The following is a 22,224-nucleotide window of genomic DNA, read 5'->3' on the forward strand; positions in this document are numbered from 1 at the left end:
AACTTTTTTCCAAATTAGCTCTATAATATCGACAGAAACATGGCAAACGTTGTTTAGAATCCACCCTCAAGGTGTTTTTCACATATCTATTCGATAATATATCCACCGGGACAATTGGTTTCTCATTAGAAGCGATTGGAATAATGGCTACCTCAGGACTTTACGCAAGATTTTCTGCAGGAGCCATCATGTGACCACTTCCTCAATGTGGTCCCTTACGGCTATTCTTCAACACAAATGCGTAAAAAGACGTCACAATGCTGTAGACACCTTGGGGAATACGTAAAAAGCATAAGCTCATTCGTAGCCCATTCACAGCCATATAAGGAGTCATTGGCATGCAGCGCTATCAAAATATGGGGCACTTCCTGATTGGATTTTTATCTGGGTTTCGCCTGTAACATCAGTTCTGTTGCACTCACAGACAATATCTTTGCAGTTTTGGAAACGTTAGTGTGTTTTCTATCCAAAGCTGTCAATTATATGCATAGTCGAGCATCTTGTCATGACAAAATATCCCGTTTAAAACGGGAACGTTTATCTAAAAATGAAATACTGCCCCCAGAGTTTCAAGAGGATAAGACACTGTCAGCTGGCATTGACTGCCCAGTGATGTCAAACGGTTGTCCCAGGGTAAAGGCTAGCAGACCCTGGGAACATTCCCCTGCGCTCAGCCTCTCTGCCATGGAGGAAATACTAAAAGTGTCACAGGCTCACAGCATCCTTCACATTGAAACATAGTGCCCTGCAGCCTTTGTGAGTGGTTGCTAACCATAACCCTTCCTGATTGGTTGCGAGGCACATCAGGTATGAGGAAGTGGCTTAACGTCTTGGCTAACCAAGCAGAGCCTATGGAATTGAGTCTGCATAGTGAAATAAAGGCTGTGTGTGTGTGTGAGTGTGTGCCTACATTTCATCATGACGTCTTTGCCTATCTTGACTGGCTCCTTTCTCTGGTGTTCCCTGGCAGCCAACTGTATATTTCCAAGGGCCCAGATCCCCATTCAGTCCCCCAGTGTGCTGCCTCAGACTCTAACCAGTTCTCTTTACTAATCAGAGCCTTAATTGTTATTGCACAGACAGGCACCTCAGTAGAAAGACCTTTGGTTTATATTACTGCCATTTGTTTTACAGTTTCACTGCCAGGCTCTGACACCTATTAATCACTTGGCTACATGCACAATATATTCATTAGAAACGCATCATATAGTAACAAATCAGGCTCTCTCTGTATACACTATAACTGGAGGCTGATGTGATAGCACCAATACTGGAACAAAACAACCAACAATGGTACTTACAAGAATACGGGCAAAACACCAGTGGTACTAAATAACAAGGCCAATACGATTAGAGGCAGTAGCTTTCATGTAGGTCAGAGATGCTATGGGACATTCACATGATAGTTAAATATAACTGCACAACCCTTTATGCAGGTTATCTATATGGCTAAGTGATGTACTGGGCCGTACGCACTAAATCAAATCAAAGTTTATTTGTCACGTGCGCCGAATACAACAGGTGTAGTAGACCTTACAGTGAACTGCTTACTTACAGGCTCTAACCAATAGTGCAAAGAAGGTGTTAGGTAAGTAGAGAAATAAAACAACAGTAAAAAGACAGGCTATATACAGTAGCGAGGCTATATACACTAGCGAGGCTACATACAGACACCGGTTAGTCAGGCTGATTGAGGTAGTATGTACATGTAGATATGGTTAAAGTGACTACGCATATATGATGAACAGAGAGTAGCGGCAGCGTAAAAAGAGGGGTTGGGGGGTACACAATGCAAATAGTCCGGGTAGCCATTTGATTATCTGTTCAGGAGTCTTATGGCTTGGGGGTAAAAACTGTTGAGAAGCCTTTTTGACCTAGACTTGGCACTCTAAGAACAACCAACAGTCAAAGGTTAATGAAATACAAATGGTACAGAGAGAAATAGTCCTATAATTCCTATAATAACTACAACCTAAAACTTCTTACCTGGGAATACTGAAGACTCATGTTAAAAGGAACCACCAGCTTTCATATGTTCTCATGTTCTGAGCAAGAAACTGAAACGTTAGCTTTCTTACATGGCACATATTGCACTTTTACTTTCTTCTCCAACACTTTGTTTTTGAATTATTTAAACCAAATTGAATGTTTCATTATTTATTTGAGGCTAAATTGATTTTATTGATGTATTATATTAAGTTCAAATAAGTTAATTCAGTATTGTTGTAATTGTCATTACAAATAAATACATGTAAAAAAAAATTAAAAACATTTGTATTTTTATTAATGGCCATCAGCTTTTTTTGGTCCTCCAATAAATCGGTATCGGTGTTGAAAAATCATAAATCGGTCGACCTCTAGTTTGGACCATTCTAGTTTGTTGGTGATGTGGACACCAAGGAACTTGAAGCTCTCAACCTGCTCCACTACTGCCCCGTCGATGAGAATGGGGGCGTGCTCGGTCCTCCTTTTCCTGTAGTCCACAACCATATCCTTAGTCTTGGTTACATTGAGGGATAGGTTGTTATTCTGGCACCAACCGGCCAGGTCTCCGACATCCTCCCTATAGGTTGTCTCGTCATTGTCGGTGATCAGGCCTACCACTGTTGTGTCGTCTGCAAACTTAATGGTGTTGGAGTCGTGCCTGGCCATACAGTTGTGGGTGAACAGGGAATACAGGAGGGGACTGAGCTCGCACCCCTGTGGAGCTCCAGTGTTGAGGATCAGCATTTAGTCCCAGGATCCTTAGCTTAGTGATGAGCTTTGAGGGTATTATGGTGTTGAACACTGAGCTGTAGTCAATGGACAGCATTCTCACATAAGTGTTCCTTTTGTCCAAGAGGGAAAGGGCAGTGTGGAGAGTACTAGATTGCATCATCTGTGGATCTGTTTGGGCGGTATGCGAATTGGAGTGGGTCTAAGGTTTCCAGAATGATGATGTTGATATGAGCCATGACCCGCCTTTCAAAGCACTTTATGGCTACCGACGTGAGTGCTACAGGGCGGTAGTCATTTAGGCCGGTTACCTTCACTTTCTTGGGCAAAGGGACTATGGTGGTTTGCTTGAAACATGTAGGTATTACAGACTCAGACAGAGAGAGGTTGAAAATGTCAGTGAAGACACTTGCTAGTTGGTCCGCACATGCTCTAAGTACACATCCTGGCAATCAGTCTGGCCCGCGGCCTTGTGAATGTCGACCTGTTTAAAAGGTCTTACATCGGCTACGAGAGCGTGATCACACAGTAGCCTGGAACAGCTGGTGCCCTCATTCAGTCTTCAGTGTTGCTTGCTTTGAAGCGAGCATAAAAAAGGCAATTAGCCCATCTGGGAGGCTCGCATCACTGGGCAGCTCGCGGCTGGGTTTCCCTTTGTAGTCATTAAATAGTTTACAAGCCCTGCCACATCTGACGAGCGTCAGAGCCGGTGTAGCAGGATTCAATCCTAGAGTCCTGTATTGAGCCTTGCCTGTTTGGTGATTCATCTGAGGGCACAACGGGATTTCTTATAAGCATCCGGATTAGTGTACCGGTTCCTTGAAAGCGGCAGCTCTAGCCTTTAGCTCGGTGCAGATGTTGCCTGAAATCATGGCTTCTGGTTGGGATATGTACATACGGTCACTATGAGGACAATGACGTCGATGCACCTTATCTGTGACTGAGGTGGTATACTCCTCAAAGCCATAGGAACATATTCCAGTCTGTGCTAGAAAAACAATCCTGTAGCGTAGCATCTGCGTCATCTGACCACTTCCGTATTGAGCGAGTCACTGGTAATTTTTGCTTGTAAACAGGAATTAGGAGGATAGAATTATGGTCAGATGTTCCAAATGTAGGGCGAAGAAGAGCTTTGTTTACATCTCTGTGTGTGGAGTAAAGGTGATCTAGAGTTTCTTCTGGATGCACGTGACCTGCTGGTAGAAACTAGGTTAAACAGATTTAAGTTTGCCTGCATTAAAGTCCCCGGGCCACTAAAGCGCCGCTTCTGGATGAGCATTTTCTTGTTTGCTTATGGCCTTATACAGCTCGTTGAGTATGGTCTTAGTGGCAGCATCGGTTTTGGTGGTAAATAGACGGCTACGAAAAATATAGATGAAAACTCTTGGTAGATAGTGTGGTCTACAGCTTATTACGAGGTACTCTAACCTCAGAGCAGCAATACTTCCAGAATTCCTTAATATTAGACAACGCATCGCACACCAGCTGTTACTGACAAATAGACACACCACCACCCTTCATCTTACCAGACGTAGCTTTTCTGTCATGCCGATGCACGGAAAACCCAGCCAACTGTATATTATCCGTGTTCTCGTTAAGCCACGACTCCGTGAAACATAAGATATTATGTTTTTTAAATGTCCCATTGGTAGGATAGTCTTGAACGGAGATCAACCAAGCTTATTCTCCAGTGATTGCTCATTGGCTAATAGAACGGATGATAGAGGTGGGTTACCCACTCGCCAACAAATTCTCACAAGGAACCCGATCTCTGCCCCTTGTCTTTTCTTCACGCGAATGATGGGGATTTGTCCCTGGTCTCGGAGAAGTAGTATATCATTAAAGAAAAAATCTTAATCCAGTTCGAGGTAAGTAATCGCTGTTCTGATATCCAGAAGCTATTTTCAGTCATAAGAGACGGTGGCAGCAATATTATGTACAAAGTTAGTTAAAAACAATGCGAAAAAACACAAAATAGCACAGTTGGTTTGGAGCCCGTAAAGCGGCAGCCATTCCCTCTGGCGCCACTGCAGTTGGACTCTCTAGTCATTTGTGTCTTAATTATTTCATCAAAGTGTGCTTAAAGCATCAAACAAGCTCAGTGCATATAGTTGATATGATTAAAATACATAGGATGTGTGTAAATATGGAAAAATACACGGTTAAAAATTTAGACCAATCGTTTGGTCGAAAGAACAGGCTGCTCTCGGTCGACTAGTATTTTTTTTTAGTTGGGGACCGCCCTAGAATAAATTCAGATTTAGAGAAGGCTGTTCATATAATGCAAAACTTGTCATTTCGCCTGTATTTCTGCCTGCTTGAACATCAAATGCTGAGTTACCCATTAAATGACCCCGGGAATTGATAGAACATCACTCCAAAACAATATAATATTCAAAATGGGTGAATCCTTAAGTTTAATTCGTTGGACAATCAGAGGCAGGATAATGGGGCTAATATAATGTGAGAAACTGACCATTTCTAAAATGATGTTTCATCTGAAGTTCAGATAATCTCAGAGGCCATTGCGTAGTCGATCAGAGATAGATGATTGAAGTCAAGTTCAAGAGGTAAAGTTGAATGCTGTCTAAATGTTAAGATAGGCTAGTCCATACAGCACACTGGAAGTTAAAGAGAGTCCCGCTACAACACCAATGATCTCACCTCATCAAAATGGAACTGAAGCTGAAGAGATCCCTTATAGCTTCAGAGCCAGAGAACTCACCTTTTACCCATTCAAATGTGGACAGCCTCCAAGAAAAAGGAGCAGATACACCAAAAAGCCAAAATGTAAAGATGAAAAGTAACCTCGTTTTGAAGTCATTAGTTGTGTAATGACTGTCCTGTGAGGATCAGATCAGCTTGCCGGGGGTTGACTGTAACCAGGCCCTCTCTCGCCCACGGGGGCTGCTCACCAGTTCACACCCTGCTGTAAATTATAGCAGAAGGGGACTCTTTCGCCCCCTCCAGTATGAACAAAAGGAATGTATTTGTTAACAGTCTTTTCCAGCTCAAACTCTACCACATTCAAAAGTGAAGACTGGGACATTATTTCAAAAGTAAGACTGAATGTGGGGAATGGTTTTCAACCAGAGTGCATAAAAGGACTAGTTAAGAATGACCATATCAGACCAGAACACTGCCAGGTTGCAGCTGTGCGTGTAGTGGTCTGAATCCTGAACCCTGAATATCAACATGAGGTGTCGGCGAGAAGCTAATCTCCCAGACAATCACTAACACGGCTGATTAGCTGTCCTAAGTCAGATCTTGAGAAAAGCGAATTTAAGTGGTACCATCCTACTACTCTTCAAACCATCCTATCCTACTACGATTCTCAAATCACCATATTCCCCAACTCTCATTACCGATTGGAACCGTCAACGTGGCTGGCTAACCATTACCCTAGGAGCATCGTCCAGAGTGAAAAGAAGACTGGAAAGGGGGAACCCTTTTTGGACAATCAGAGCCTTCGAAGCATGGCGCTGAAAGGCCAAACCAACACACTTCCGAAAGAGGGCTAGTTCGGAAAGAGATAAACGGCACTCACACATGAATATATTCATGTTTTCTTACTTCAAATGGGCAGCGGTTCATGTGCAAAGTAGATGATTACTGTGAGAACAGTTCTGAAATGTATAAACGATGTGTCCCTTTTTCTCTCTCACCCTCTCCATTTTCTATGTTGTTAGTGCGCTAGGGACCATTTTCTCATGTATCAAGTGTGTATGTTATTCTGTTTTTTCATTTAGTTAGCTAGTAAATAAATAATTAAACCAATTTGTGTAGAACCGAATCATGAGTGAGGCTGGGGTTTTTCCAGATGCAGGAGGTTACGACTGTTCAGAATTATATTTTAAATTATTTAACTAGGCAAGTCAGTTAAGAACAAATTCTTATTTTCAATGACGGCCTAGGAACAGTGGGTTAACTGCCTGTTCAGGGGCAGAACGACAGGGGTTCTGCCGGGGGTCGGGGGTTTGAACTTGCAACCTTCCGGTTACTAGTCCAACGCTCTAACCACTAGGCTACACTGCCGCCCCACCATAATTTGCAAATAAATTCATAAAAAATCCTACAATGTGATTTTCTGGATTTTTTTTCTCAATTTGTCTGTCATAGTTGAAGTGTACCTATGATGAAAATTACAGGCCTCATCTTATTAAGTGGGAGAACTTGCACAATTGGTGGCTGACTAAATACTTTTTTGCCCCACTGTGTGTGTGTGTGTGTGTGTGTGTGTGTGTAATAATGACAATTACAACAATACTGAAAGAACAATGAACTTATTTTTACTTAATATAATACAAATAAAATCAATTTAGTCTCAAATAAATAATGAAACATGTTCAATTTGGTTTAAATAATGCAATAACAGAGTGTTGGAGAAGTAAGTAAAAGTGCAATATGTGCCATGTAAAAAAGCTAACGTTTAAATTCGTTGCTCAAATCATGAGAACATATGAAAGCTGGTGGTTCCTTTTAAATTAGTCTTCAATATTCCCAGGTAAGAAGTTTTAGGTTATAGTTATTATAGGAATTATGACGCGTCGACTATTTCTCTATACCATTGACTGTTGGATGTTCTTATAGGCACTTTAGTATTGCCAGCCTAATCTCAGGAGTTGATAGGCTTGAAGTCATAAACAGCGCTGTGCTTCAAGCATTGCTAAGAGCTGCTGGCAAACAGAGTAAAGTGCTGTTTGAATGAATGCTTACGAGCCTGCTGCTGCATACCACTGCTCAGTCAGACTGCTCTATCAAATTATAGACTTAATTATAATATAATAAATACACAGAAATACGAGTCTTTGGTCATCAATATGGTCAAATCCGGAAACTATTATTTCGAAAACAAAACTTTTATTCTTTCAGTGAAATTCAGAACCGTTACGCATTTTATCGAACGGGTGGCAAACCTAAGTCTAAATATTGCTGTTACATTGCAGAACCTTCAATGTTATGTCATAATTATGTAAAATTCTGGCAAATGAATTCCTGTCTTTGTTAGGAAGAAATGGTCTTAACACAGTTCGCAACAAGCCAGGCAGCCCAAACTGCTGCATTTACCCTGACTCTGCTTGCACTGAACGCAAGAGGAGTGACAATGTCCCTCGTTAATATTGCCACGAATACGCTTTTGTTAAATCATCACAAGTTGGCGAAGTTGAAGTAGGCTGTGATTCGATGATAAATTAACAGGCACCTCACCTCGTGGATTGCAATGTAATCGGTCATCCTCTAGTTATGATTTAATAAGTTGACTGTTTATGGATGTGACAGGTAAGGACCTTTAGAGTTAATTCGGGAGATAGTAACTCTAAGAACAGAGAAGTTTCAAAAACAGGGGCACTTCCTGATTGGATTTTTCTCAGGCTTTCGCCTGCAACATCAGTTCTGTTATACTCACAGACAATATTTTTACAGTTTTGGAAACTTTAGTGTTTTTTCTATCCTAATCTGTCAATTATATGCATATTCTAGCATCTGGCCCTGAGAAATAGGCCATTTACTTTGGGAACGTTATTTTTCCAAACATAAAAATAGTGCCCCCTAGCTCCAAGAGGTTATTAAACAACCGCTCTCGTGGTGCCCCAAATTCCTAATGAGTTAAATGTTACATGATTAATACAAATATATACAACTTTTTTTTTAAAGATTGGGTAACAATTAAACAGTTGATTCGATGAATGAAAGATTAAGTCACAACAGTTGGAACTGGACTCGATGGAAGAGGAAACCGCAAGACAGGAACAAGAAATGCGGCAGATAACTTCTAAGGAGATATTGCTTCCTCTGTAGCTTCTTCTGTAAAATGCCATTTCATGTCAGCCATCTTGTGGGGTTGTTGCAGAAGATCGAGAAGAGGCTGTGTGTGTGTGTGTGTGTGTGTGTGTGTGTGTGTGTGTGTGTGTGTGTGTGTGTGGTGCGTAGGGGTTGGTAAGGCTGTTACAGGGGAGTCAGGATGGAGCCTCTGGTCCTGGCTGGGTCTCAGTTGTTTCACGGGCCAGTCTCTCAGTCTGCCCCATCAGAAAACAGGCCTGAGGAAGCAGCAGAGCAGTCTGGAGGGAGAATCCGCCTCAACCAGCCTGCCAAGGGGACACAGACTCTGCTGACTGAGGGGAAAATCACTTTTCAGTTCTCCAACCAAAGACCTGAGACAGACATGCATCAAGGGACCATCTATTAATCCTTCTGCTGCCTTTGAACGCTGCACAACGACTAGTCTCTCTTGTAAAAGGGCCATGGATTTTGAGACTCATTTTGACGGATAGCATGCCAGCTACAGTATTCTCTTCTATTCTGCCGTTCAGGAAATGGACGAGACCAGTTGAAATTTAGGGGTAAATGCTGTCATTCAAGTGTGAATAACCAGATTGAACACTTTGCGTTCAAATCCAAGAAGATCTGAGAAATGCATACAGGCAAGTTACAATGCTGCATTTACTTCCAATAAACTGCATTTCTCGAAGCCTTTTCTAGTTAATTATCCAATTTTTTTGCCAAATTACTGAGGAAATAAATGAAGAAATCTAAGAGGGATTTGGGCTGGGGTTCATTAGTTCCAAACACCAATTAAAGCAGCCAGCTCCACACACAAATGAACAACCAATGGCAAGTGTCGATTTATAGTGCTCGTGTGTGTGTGTGTGTGTTTGTGATATCTGTGTTACAAATTTGGCAATTCTGCTGAGGTAAGTTTTATGCATTCTGTGTTTGGGGGGGGGGGGTGAGAATGAGTGTGTTACTGGTGAGAGAATGTTCTTTGCAGGGCTGGGAATTCTGCTTGCTGGTGTGTGTGTCCTGTGCAGATTTCTGTTGGAATTACCAGGCTGACTCAAGAGGCGGCATGGTGCCTGGGGCCCAGAGCAGGCCTTTCATCCTTCAGTGACTGACTCAACCATCTCCAACAGGAAGCGCTTCATAATGTCACATGACCATGGGCCCAGAGGTCACTGACAACATACGAGTCTGAGAGCCAACCAGGACTCAGAAAGTAGCTCAAATAGCCTCATCACTGTGGAGTGTATCACAACTATTGTACTATCCCATTTGTACTATCCCATTACTATCCCATGGAAAAGACCACTATGTGTATGAAACAACCTTGAGCTTTTAAAACGTGGGAGAGAAAGCCCACAGATAGGTGTGTTTGTTCCTCTAAGTCCAAACAAAAGACAGCTGTGGTTCAGCACGAGCCTGGGAATCAGTCAGGCTGTCATCAGTCAGAAGCTGACAGGCGCCAGGGGCATATAGCCTCATCTACTCACAAAGGGTGGAAGTGCAACTCACCTGACCCAAAACACTAATGATTCACACAGTTTTGCTGTATGCCGATTGTTACCCCCTTGTTGTAACTTGTATCGTACTAGGCCTAAACGTGTTGATTGATTCTCACTACCATGGCTGGCTCATTCCTAGAACTTGAGTTTTTCCAATTAAGGGTAATGAATGTTAGCAATTGTTCAACATATAATATATTGCAACAATGTGTATGATCCATTTCAAATTGAGTTAGGTTTAGCTCCAGAACACAAATAGAATACGGAACATTATATTGAGCCACATGGGAGCTCTAGAGCTTTCAGAGTTATTCAAAAGCTGGTGCCTAGAAAGTATTTCCATGAGGTTTCCTTCCGTTTGCACAACTGTTCAAGATAAGACACTGACTCCTGGTCAAGGGCCTGATTTTCACTCTATTCTCACATGACATTACTCATGAGACACTGATATAGAACAAAGGGGGTATATCACAAAGCAGGATCACTTTCTGTAAAAACATTCAGATGTTTATCTTCCAGAAAGCCAAAAGTTTAATTTGATATTGAGCTCAAAGTGTGATTTGCATCAACACCATATATCATTTAAGCCAACCTTTGTTCAGGATCTAGTCAATTTGGAGTTGTTTCAGAAGGAGCTTTGTAAAGGGTTAAACTGAGGCCTTGGCTAATACTTCCACATCTTCTCTTTCATTTCTTCTTTTTGGGGAAAACAAATGTCTCTACATGCTTGGAGATCATCTTTCACCCCCTCCGGTCACATGCCTGATGACTATAACTGAGATCTCCAACTCCTGGTTCAAGTTAAAAATACATTTGACTAGGGGCACATCTCAAAAGACAGAAGTGACTTCCATTCCTCTTCTCTGGAAGAACTAGGTTTGACAATCTCTTCATGCTTCCTGAACTTCTTCAATAGTATTCATGTGGACAGAGTGCAGACTCATGTTTCTTGTTTGTCATGACAACATTAGTCACCTTGACCGAATACTTATTTTCCAACATCATTTGCAAATAAATTCATTAAAAATCCTACAATGTGATTTTCTGGATTTTTTATCTCATTTTGTCTGTCATAGTTGAAGTGTACCTATGATGAAAATTACAGGCCTCTCATCTTTTTAAGTGGGAGAACTTGCACAATTGGTGGCTGACTAAATACTTTTTTGCCCCACTGTATCTGTCAGTCTACTAAATATACAAATAGGCCCTGCTATATTTCAACATGTAAATCAAATTCGCTAGCCAAAACTTGGAACTTTGTAGGCTGCATGTGCTGCACCAGAATCGCATGTTCTCTTCTGTTTTATCATGGTTTGCACGATGTGCGTAATTCCAGTCCAGTAATACAGTTCACACTCAAAAAAGATTAGCTAACTGGAGCTAGTTTCATTTATTTACCCAAGAGAGCATAGGCTATAGCTAGCTAAATCTATGGGCTTTCATGTTTTTCTGTCATGCGTAATGTGCAGTAGCCACTATCATATACAGCATGAATTGGATAATTGCACAATCATCTGGGCTTTTTTGGGCTTGGGCTCATAAATGTGGTTAATATAGGCCTCATAAAATCTATTTAATATATGGCTCATCAGGCTCAGGTAGCATCAGGTTTGAATATTTGTGCTGACCCAAGCTCTAATCAAATCCAGACATATTTATGCACTTTATAATGCTTTTGAATGACACTTCCAGTTTTGGTGGGAAATAAGTGATTTATTCTAGGGATGGAACGTTTGTAAAATACCAGGAAAATATTAAACCCTAACCCTGCTAGGCAAGGTTTCATATGAGGTAGGAGCAGGGCTGTTGCGGAGACCGCAGTAAAATTCCACGTGACCGTTGAGTCACGATAATATCCTCTTATGCACTCCAGACATGCGTTGGTAGTATCCAACTTGCTAAAGACCATCAGGTCACTGATGACCTGGTACTCAGGGCTCTGTTGTACCTCCATCAGGTCCTAATGGCCTGGTTCTCAGGGCTCTATTGTCCCTCCATCAGGTCCTAATGGCCTGGTTCTCAGGGCTCTATTGTCCCTCCATCAGGTCCTAATGGCTTGGTTCTCAGGGCTCTATTGTCCCTCTAACCACTCAGACATCAATGCAAAGGAAAAATCACATCAAACCCATCAAAAAAGTATCGTGCTTTTAAAACTCACCTCAGTGGGATTGATCAATTTGAAGAAAGGAGTTCAATTACAGGTTGAAACTGAGTGGAAAACATGGTCGTTGCGGATGTTGTTTCAAAGCCTGACAACGAAATGAACAGCGCTTTTAAGGTGTTTATTCATTCAAAAACGCCCATACACATATTAGAGCTTATGCATAGGCCTATATATGAGCATAAGCCTGAACAAAATGTGAATTAAAATGATTGATGGTTATACATAGTCTACCGTAAACATTAAATAAACATTGAAACATAATTGGTCTAGCATATACTCTGGACTAGAGGTCGACCGATTATGATTTTTCAACGCCGATACCGATACCGACTGTTGGAGGACCCAAAAAAAAAAAACGATACCGATTAATCAGCCGAGTTTTTATTTATTTTTATTTGTAATAATGACAATTAGAACAATACTGAACTTATTTTAACTTAATATAAAATATCAATAAAATCAATTTAGCCTCAAATAAATAATGAAACAAGTTCAATTTGGTTCAAAAACAAAGTGTTGGAGAAGAAAGTGGGGCAGCAGGGTAGCCTAGTGGTTAGAGCGTTGGACTAGTAACTGGAAGCTGACAAGGTACAAATCTGTCGTTCTGCCCCTGAACAAGCAGTTAACCCACTGTTCCTAGGCCGTCAGTGAAAATAAGAATTTGTCTTAACTGACTTGCCTAGTTAAAGGTTTAAAAATATAAAAAAATTAAATGCGTGCCATGCAAAATATGTGCCATGTAAAAAAGCTAACGTTTAAGTTCCTTGCTCAGAACATGAGAACGTATGAAAGTTGGTGGTTCCTTTTAACATGAGACTTCAATATTCCAAGGTAAGAGGTTTTAGGTTGTAGTTAATATAGTATTTATAGGACTATTTCTCTATACCATTTGTATTTCATATACCTTTGACTATTGGATGTTCTTATAGGCACTATAGTATTGACAGTGTAACAGTATAGCTCCCCCCCCCTACCTGGGCTCGAACCAGGAACACATAGACAACAGCCACACTCGAATCATCGTTACCCATCGCTCCACAAAAGCCGCAAGGGGAATAACTACTCCAAATCTAAAAGCGAGTGACGTTTGAAACAGTATTAGCGCACACCCAGCTAACTAGCTAGCCATTTCACATTGGTTACACCAGCCATTAGGCTGACAGGCTTGAAGTCATAAACAGCGCTGTGCTTGCGAAGAGCTGCTGGCAAAACGCACAAAAGTGCTGTTTGAATGAATGATTATGGGCCTGCTGCTGCTCAGTCAGACTGCTCTACCAAATCAGACTTAATTATAACATAATAACACACAGAAATACGAGCCTTTGGTCATTAATATGATCGAATCCGGAAACTATCATTTCGAAAACAAAACGTTTATTATTTCAGTGAAATACGGAACCGTTCGGTATTTTATCTAACGGGTGGCATCCCTAAGTAATAAATATTCTTGTTACATTGCACAACCTTCAATGTATGTCATAATTATGTAAAATTCTGGCAAATTAGTTCGCAATGAGCCAGGCAGCCCAAACTGTTGCATATACCCTGACTTTGCGTGCAATGAACACAAGAGAAATGACCATTTCACCTGGTTAATATTGCCTGCGAAACTGGATCAGTAGTTAAAACTAGTGATTATGATTGCTTGTTTTTTATAAGATAAGTTTAATGCTAGCTAGCAATTTACCTTCTACTGCATTTGCGTAACAGGCAGGCTACTCGTGGAGTGCAATGGTTAGAGCGTTGGACTAGTTAACTGTGCGGTTGCAAAATTGGATCCCCTGAGCTGACAAGGTGAAAATCTGTCGTTCTGCCCCTGAACAAGGCAGTTAACCCACAGTTCCTAGGCAGTCATTGAAAATAAGAATGTGTTCTTAACTGACTTGCCTAGCTAAACACAAGGTATTTAAAACATTTAAAAAATACCGATTTCCGATTGTTATGAAAACTTGAAATCGGCCATTCCGATTAATCGGTCGACCTCTACTCTGGACTGTAGTATTATGCATATGGGGCGGACTGGTTACCTTGTTATACCCTCCAAACTTTCCATCCACGAGTCTGGGAGAGAACCTATAGGCCTAGCCAATGCTGTTGGTTGTGCAGGGCGGCTTACAAAGTTAGCCTACAATTATAGTGAATTTGATTTTGAATATGCCTATTAACAGGGCATTTTTTTATATTTTCATAACGAATAGGCTGACATTACCTTTCGCTACAGAATGTCTCACCATCGTGCATTTCCATCTCCTCTCTCGCCTTCATTCTTTATCGAGCATGCAGAGAGAGGGCCTGTCAACAGTTTTATTAAATATTTTTCTTTGTGATAACATGTTAACATGTCCCCGAACAGATTTCACTTGATTTCTCAAATTAAGCACTGGGTACCTGCAGGAACAGGGTTAGAGAGCCTATGGCGCAATATCACCTGTCGAGCAGCGTGAGGCTGCATGCTCCTTAAACAGTGGTTGATGCGTGGAGTGAAATAACCAGAGTAGCCTACCACGCATGACAGAAAAAAAAAACAGCAGGAAAGTGGCCTCCATTCGCTATTCAAGCGCATACAGACAGTCTTTTTCCACCTGCCCCTGTTCCTGCCCATTTGATGGGCAATTCTAAATCAAAACTAATTTTACATATTAGTGAAGAAAAGATTAAATTGAGAATAGTCTAAATGGGTGGAAATACGATCACTTGATGAGAAAATAGCATGTTCAGCCTGAGTCAAGAAACAGCACAAGTTTTTTTTTGGGCGACTTTCTCAAATCATCAATAGCCTGTAGTCGCACCATGGAGCCCATATACTGTATGTTTTGATTTCCAAAACAATCTAAGGTTTGTATCATTCACAACTAAATTTGCCAAATAACTCTATAAGACCTGATTCAAATTATTACTTTTATGCTCAACATAGCCACTTCATGTGTGCACTCGCTGTGGAATGGGAAAAATATCCTTTCTATTTAATTCAGCTAAGTTCAAATAGGCCAACAGTATATTCTTCCTACTGTAAAATAATGGCCAACAGTATATTCTTCCTACTATAAAATAATGGCACTGGACTTAACTTCTTTGGGATAGAGGGCAGCATTTTCACTTTTGGATGAATAGCGTGCCCAGAGTGAACTGCCTCCTACTCAGTCCCAGATACTAATATTATTATTAGTATTGGATAGAAACCACTCTGAAGTTTCTAAAACGGTTTGAATGATGTCTGAGTATAACAGAACTCATATGGCAGGTAAAAACCTGAGGAAAAATCCAAACAGGAAGTGGGAAATCTGAGGTTTGTAGTTCTTAAACTCATCCCGAGTATCGAATTCACAGTGGGATATGGGTTATTTTGCACTTCCTAAGGCTTCCACTAGATGTCAACCGTATTTAGGCTTCTCCTGTGAAGGGGGGCCGGATGGGAGCTGTTTGACTAAGGGGTCTGCCAGCAGCCTCGTTCTCAGTCACGCGCATTTCACATGAGAGGTATCTCTAGTTCCATTGCTTTTCTACAGACAATGGAATTCTCTGGTTGGAACATTAGGATATTTTTATCATAAATGTTTAATGAAGTTTGATTCTATACTTAGTTTGACAAGTTTTTTCGTCCTGTAATATAACCTTTTGAACTTTTCGTCCGACTGGACCTGAACTCGCTTTTCGATTTGTTTACCAAACGCTCTAACAAAAGAAGCTATTTGGACATAAATGGACATAAATGATGGACATTATCGAACAAAACAAACATTTATTATGGAACTGCGATTCCTGGGAGTGCATTTTGATGAAGATCATCAAATGTAAGTATATATTTATAATGCTATTTATGACTAAATGTTGACTGCGCAATATGGCGGATATTTCTTTTGGCTGGTTTGTGCTCTGAGCGCCGTTCTCAGATAACGCTTTTTCCGTAAGGTTTTTTTGAAATCTGACACAGCGTTTGCATTAAGGAGAAGTGTATCTAAAATTCCATGCATAACACTTGAATTTTCAGCAACATTTATAATGAGTATTTCTGTGAATTCATGTGGCTCTGCAATATCACTGTATGTTTTGGAACTACTGAACATAACAAGCCAATGTAAAATAAGATTTTTGGATATAAATATGAACTTTACTGAACAAAACATACATGTATTGTGTAACATGAAGTTCTATGAGTGTCATCTGATGAAGATCATCAAAGGTTAGTGATGAATTTTATCTCTATTTGTGCTTTTTGCGACTCCTCTCTTTGGCTGGAAAAATGGCTGGGCTTTTCTGTGAGTTGGTGGTGACCTAACATAATCGTTTGTGGAGCTTTCGCTGTAAAGCCTTTTTGACACTGTGGATGGATTAACAAGAACATTATCTTTAAAATGGTGCCTAATCCTTGTATGTTTGAGAAATTTGATTTATGAGATCTGTTGATTTGTATTTGGCGCCCTGCAATTTCATTGGCTGTTGGCGAGGTGTTCCGCTAGCAGTCCTAGACAGGTTAAATGTAGATGTTCCAAAGGGACGTGGTGACCTGGAGATGCTAAACGTGTTTATGTTTATTAACAGTCAATTACCGTGGGACCGGTAGTCTTTTGCATGAAAATAACTAGCTGACATTTCATGACTGCCACAGCCTCAGGTAAGAGCCCCAACTTCATTTCACACGAATAGAAATAGCCTTACCTCCAGCACAGGCCCAGCCCCTAGAATAGTCCTCTCCACCCCGCTGGCGTAGCCCTTCTGGCTGAGGGCCGTCAGACAGTGGATGAGGAAGTTGGTGCTCTGGGTCTTCCCCGAGCCGCTCTCCCCAGAGATAACAATGCACTGGTTTACCCTCTTTCTTAGCATGGCGTAGTATGCCACGTCCGCAATGGCAAAGATGTGCGGCTCTAGTTTCCCCAGCTGGTGGTTCTCGTACATCTTGACGTACTTGGGGTTGTAGATGGATAGGAACTTGAAGGGGTTGATGGCGATAAGGATAGACCCGGCGTAGGTGTAGATCTTTTTCTTGTGGAAGCGGTTGCGCAGGTTATCCAGGATGCTGCTCTCATTGAGTGACGGAAGGTTACACAGGTCGTCAAAGTCATCATGGCGTGGGGGGAGAAAGCCTCTGGCTGCTAGCTTCTGGGCCTCCTGCTCCTTGCAGAGAGCGGGGAGGTGGACGTAGTGGATGGTGCCGTCATGGTTCCTCTCCTGGAGGAGGAAGTAGAAACCTTCGCTCTGAAGGTGATGCTCCTGGGCCTTCCGTGGCCACAGCAGGACCCTCTGGACGGGGAGGTCCCAGGACTCCAGCACCCACTCCTCCCCGCCACACTCCTTCACCTCGGCAAGCACGTAGAGCCGCTTGGGGTCCAGGCCCAGGGCCAAGGCTGCGTCCTGTGTGACGGAGGCGGCTGTGGCCTCCTTGGGCACCTTGAGAGTGCAGCAAGATGGGCAGTCCGCTGAGAGCCGTGGGTAGACCTGCAGGTTGTAGGCCCGTCCATCTTGGCTAGGTGCTCCGCATTCGCCATCTTTGACACTCATTCTGGGCCAGGTGGAGTTACCTAAGCATGCCGTCTGCACTGCCTGCTGTTCTCTCACCACCCAGCACCTGGGGATCAAAGGAGAACAAATGTTTTCTGAGACAGTTATACATTAAAGCTCAAAAGCTGAAAAAAAAATGTCACAGCAGAGCTTAGTTGCAGGGAGCTGACTGAAAGCAACAAGAGCTGTGATGCTAACTGTTAGCCACATGCACGCTAAAAGTGCCTGTGCCAAACGACCCTGTATTGGATCAAGTCTTCAATTAAGAAAATAGTTTCATATAGGCTAAACGAAAGACATTCAGCTATTCCAGATAGTGGCCGTTTCCCATTTGGGCATTGCAGTCTCACAAAGGTCTAAACAGTTTGCCACAACGACATTACGCCTGCGTTTCAAAATGCTAACAAATGGGTTGGTTTTTAAACAAAGACTCACAGACCACAGTGTGTGAACTCCAAACTGCTGTTTGTCTTGGACTAACCAGCTGAGGAGTGGAAATGTGACTCGCATCACAGCACATACGCAGGCTATTGAAAAGGTGGTTCTAATTTAGTGGATTAGAAAAAGCCTTCAACTATTTAAATGAAGCAATGTAGGCTTCACTACAATTAAGGGAATTATAAATCCTTCCCTCTTCTTAATGCTTGAGTAATATTACAATAACACTTTTCTACAGCATAGCATAGGCCTTTCACAGAGGATAATGCTTAGTCCTTCAGTGCAGATTAATGTGACATGCTCAATTGCATGATTACTTGAAGGAAACTGTGGTACAGCCGTTTTATTAGGGTGTATGGATGTTCACAAACGGCCCGGGCCTACATTGAGGGCAGGGACCCAGCTTTGGATGTGTCACGTTCCGGTTATCACTGAGCTCAAAGTGAACCTGTGTATGATTTACCCACACTAGTCTATCGTGTGCGTAAAGTTTAGTTAAGACATTTATTTTCCTGCAAGTGCGCACTAAAGCTGTGGTTAGAGCATTAGTTTGATGCAGGCTTAATCTCCTCACTTCACGTAAGAAGCCCATCTCTATGATTAGCCTACAAGAAAGCCACATGTGGTGGTATAAACAGAAACACCCATAGAAACAGACAGTAAACAAACTAAACCATAGAGTAGAGCAAGGGTTCTTTTTCAGCCTGGGACCCAAATTAGAAATTCTGTGATTTCCTGGCACCCAAACATATGAAAATATGCAACTATACGTAAATATCGGTACGTCATTGCCCTTATGCCTAAAACAAATGTAATATAGACAAAAACAAATGACCCATTTAAAATAGCTATTCATGTTTATTTTTCCCCTTTAAAAAAACTCTTACATATCTGTCTAACTTTGAACTGTTGTTGTTAAAATACAATAAATAATTGTAATTCTGAACTGGAACAAAATTATTGCTAACATCACACAGATTTATATTAGAACACACACACACACAGTTTGAGATAGTGGAACCCTAAGTAACAGAACAGACGAAAATTGATCAGGCCTACTGTACATCTTACTGTAGAAAGTATTGTTGAATAAAAGTCTAGGTTGAAATTGTTGCTGTTAAAATACAATAAATGTTTTATTAAGGTGATACAGCCTCAGCAGAAGTCAGGGTAATCATACTTCTTGCGCTTTGCAGAGCAATGCAAAGCTGCTGTCAAGGAAGTGAGTTTGTGTTTTCTACAAGATGTATCTCCCCCACCTACCATCAACCAATCATGTCAATGCAGAGCAATACAGAGCCCTCCACATTGTTACAACTTTTGGGCGGCGAATCGGCATGGAGCTCGATTTGGCCTCTGCATGCCTCGAGGCTCCGCAATTGCCTCACACCCTCCATATGGAGCATCCGACCACATTTTCTGATCAAGTATACATTGGCTTTTAGTCTCGGCCTCCGCAATGGATTAGTTCACTGACTTTCGCGCCAATATACAGTACCAGTTAAATTTGGACACACCTACTAATTCAAGGGTTTTCCTTTATTTTTTACTATTTTCTACCTTGTAGAATAATAGTAAAGACATCAAAACTATGAAATAACACATATGGAATCATGTGGTAGCCAAAAAAGTGTTTACAAATCAAAATATATTTCATATGAGATTCTCCAGTATTTATGCTGCAGTAGTTTGTGTGTCGGGGGGCTAGGGTCAGTTTGTTATATCTGGAGTACTTCTCCTGTCCTATCCGGTGTCCTGTGTGAATTTGAGTATGCTCTCTCTTTCTCTCTCTCGGAGGACCTGAGCCCTAGGACCATGCCTCAGGACTACCTGACATGACTCCTTGCTGTCCCCCGTCCACCTGGCCGTGCTGCTGCTCCAGTTTCAACTGTTCTGCCTGTGATTATTTTTATTTGACCATATATGAACATTTGAACATCTTGGCCATGTTCTGTTGTAATCCCCACCCGGCACAGCCAGAAGAGGACTAGCCACCCCACATTGCCTGGTTCCTCTAGGTTTCTTCCTAGGTTTTGGCCTTTCTAGGGAGTTTTTCCTAGCCACCGTGCTTCTACACCTGCATTGCTTGCTGTTTGGGGTTTTAGGCTGGGTTTCTGTACATCACTTTGAGATATCAGCTGATGTAAGAAGGGCTATATAAATACATTTGATTTGATTCAATGTAGCCAATCTTTGCCTTGATGACAGCTTTGCGCACACACACGTTCAAAAGTTTTGGGTCACTTAGGAATGTCCTTGTTTTTGAAAGAAAAGCACATTTTTAGTCCATTAAAATAAAATAGATCAGAAATAGGGTGCAGACATTGTTAATGTTGTAAATTACTATTGTAGCTGGAAACAGCTGATTTTTAATGGAATATCTACATAGGTGTACAGAGGCCCATTATCAGCAACCATCACTCCTGTGTTCCAATGTCACGTTGTGTTAGCTAATCCAAGTTGATTGTTTTAGAAGGCTAATTGATCATTAGAAAACCATATTGCAATTATGTTAGCACAGCTGAAAACTGTTGTGGTGATTAAAGCAGCAATAAAACTGTCCTTCTTTAGACTAGTTGAGTATCTGGAGCATCAGCATTTGTGAGTTCCATTACAGGCTCAAAATGTCCAGAAACAAATAACTTTTTCCTGAAACTCGTCAGTCTATTCTTGTTCTGAGAAATGAAAGCTATTCCATGTGAGAAATTGCCAAGAAACTGAAGATCTCATACAATGATGTGTACTACTCCCTTCACAGAACAGCACAAACTGTCTCTAACCAGAATAGAAAGAGGAGTCGGAGGCCCCAGTGCACAACTGAGCAAGAGGACAAGTAAATTAGAGTATCTAGTTTGGGGAACAGACGCCTCACAAGTCCTCAACTGGCAGCTTCATTAAATAGTACCCTCAAAACACCAGTCCCAACGTCAACAGTGAAGAGGCGACTCCGGGATGCTGGCCTTTAAAATGGGCAAAAAAAGTGTTTTTCTTTCAAAAACAAGGACATTTCTAAGTGACCCCAAACTATTGAACGGTAGTGTATGTATATAAATAATTGTATTTGTTTCTGCTCGACTAAAACAATCTTAGTCGACCAACAGCCTAATGACCAAACAATCAACTAATTGGGGCGAGAGCAACTAAGTAGACCATACCAAGGGGCAAGGGCTGTACAACAAAAAACTGTTTATTAAAGGGATACTTCGGTATTTTTGCAATGAGGCACTTTGTCTCCTTCCCCAGAGGCAGATTAACTTGTGGATACCATTTTGATGTCTCTGTTTCCAGTATGAAGGTTAGCGGTAGTTTTGCAAGCCAATGCTAATATCACTGACATTCATGTTTTAAATCATAGGAAATCTTACATTGAAAAAGGACTGCCATTCAAGTTTCAGTTTTGTGTCACAGTCCATCTGTCTGGTGTACAAGAATAGGCCTAATGTTTACAGATATTCCCTGTTTCTCAGGTTTGTCTGCATCTAGAACCCAGGCTCAAATCTCCCTGACTGTAGGCTACATACGATTTACACACATGGGATTTACAGATTTTCCACTATAAGAGGATTGTTCTGTTGTCAGACGCCCATGCCGTTACTTGTTTGTAATCACTACAATAGCGGTCACATGATAGGCCTACTCTAAAAATAGCACCGCCACAGAAACTTTACTGTTAGCAGCAAAGAACTCTTCACCTCAGCATCTGCATCCGAGTTGAACACTAACAAAAACACAGACACACACTTCAACTTCCCATTCATGGATGATTCAACTTCCACCTTGGCAGAGCTCCAGTAACACTACAATATGGACCCTAAAACATAGTCAATTAGCAGAAAGAGTGCAGAGACTGTTCAGGCTGTAAACTCAAGAATATCAGTGATTTCCTGAGAGAAGTGAAACTAACCGTCTCAAGCTTTTGGCAGCTCTTCATGGTTGACCGCCAAAGAAACTCAAAGCAAGAGTCACATGATCGACGTAAAAACGCAATGTTGCCTTGGACCAGATGAGACTGGCATGCTTTATTAAGCTGTTGCTCATGAGACATTTGATTCTGCCTAAAACCCAGAGTAGGGCTTTGACTGTCTTGGAATTTAAGGTCACAGTACACGGTCACCTACATGACTGTTAGGG

The 22,224-nt window shown here is 41.6% G+C and overlaps 1 protein-coding gene across 5 annotated transcripts in view; it reads right to left on the minus strand.

Moving 5' to 3' along the window:
* LOC112252175 (unconventional myosin-IXb) overlaps positions 1-22,224 on the minus strand; it is a 119,042-nt gene that overhangs the window by 66,116 nt on the left and 30,702 nt on the right. For all 5 annotated transcript variants that reach the window (XM_024423182.2, XM_024423180.2, XM_024423181.2 and 2 more), the window contains exon 2: positions 16,816-17,722. In XM_024423182.2, the coding sequence (XP_024278950.1) occupies positions 16,816-17,655 (840 nt within the window). In that variant the 5' untranslated portion in view covers positions 17,656-17,722. The remainder of the gene's footprint in view (positions 1-16,815; positions 17,723-22,224) is intronic.

This window comes from Oncorhynchus tshawytscha, linkage group LG06 (genome assembly GCF_018296145.1).
Source record: "Oncorhynchus tshawytscha isolate Ot180627B linkage group LG06, Otsh_v2.0, whole genome shotgun sequence".
In the NCBI taxonomy this organism is placed as follows: Eukaryota; Metazoa; Chordata; class Actinopteri; order Salmoniformes; family Salmonidae; genus Oncorhynchus; species Oncorhynchus tshawytscha.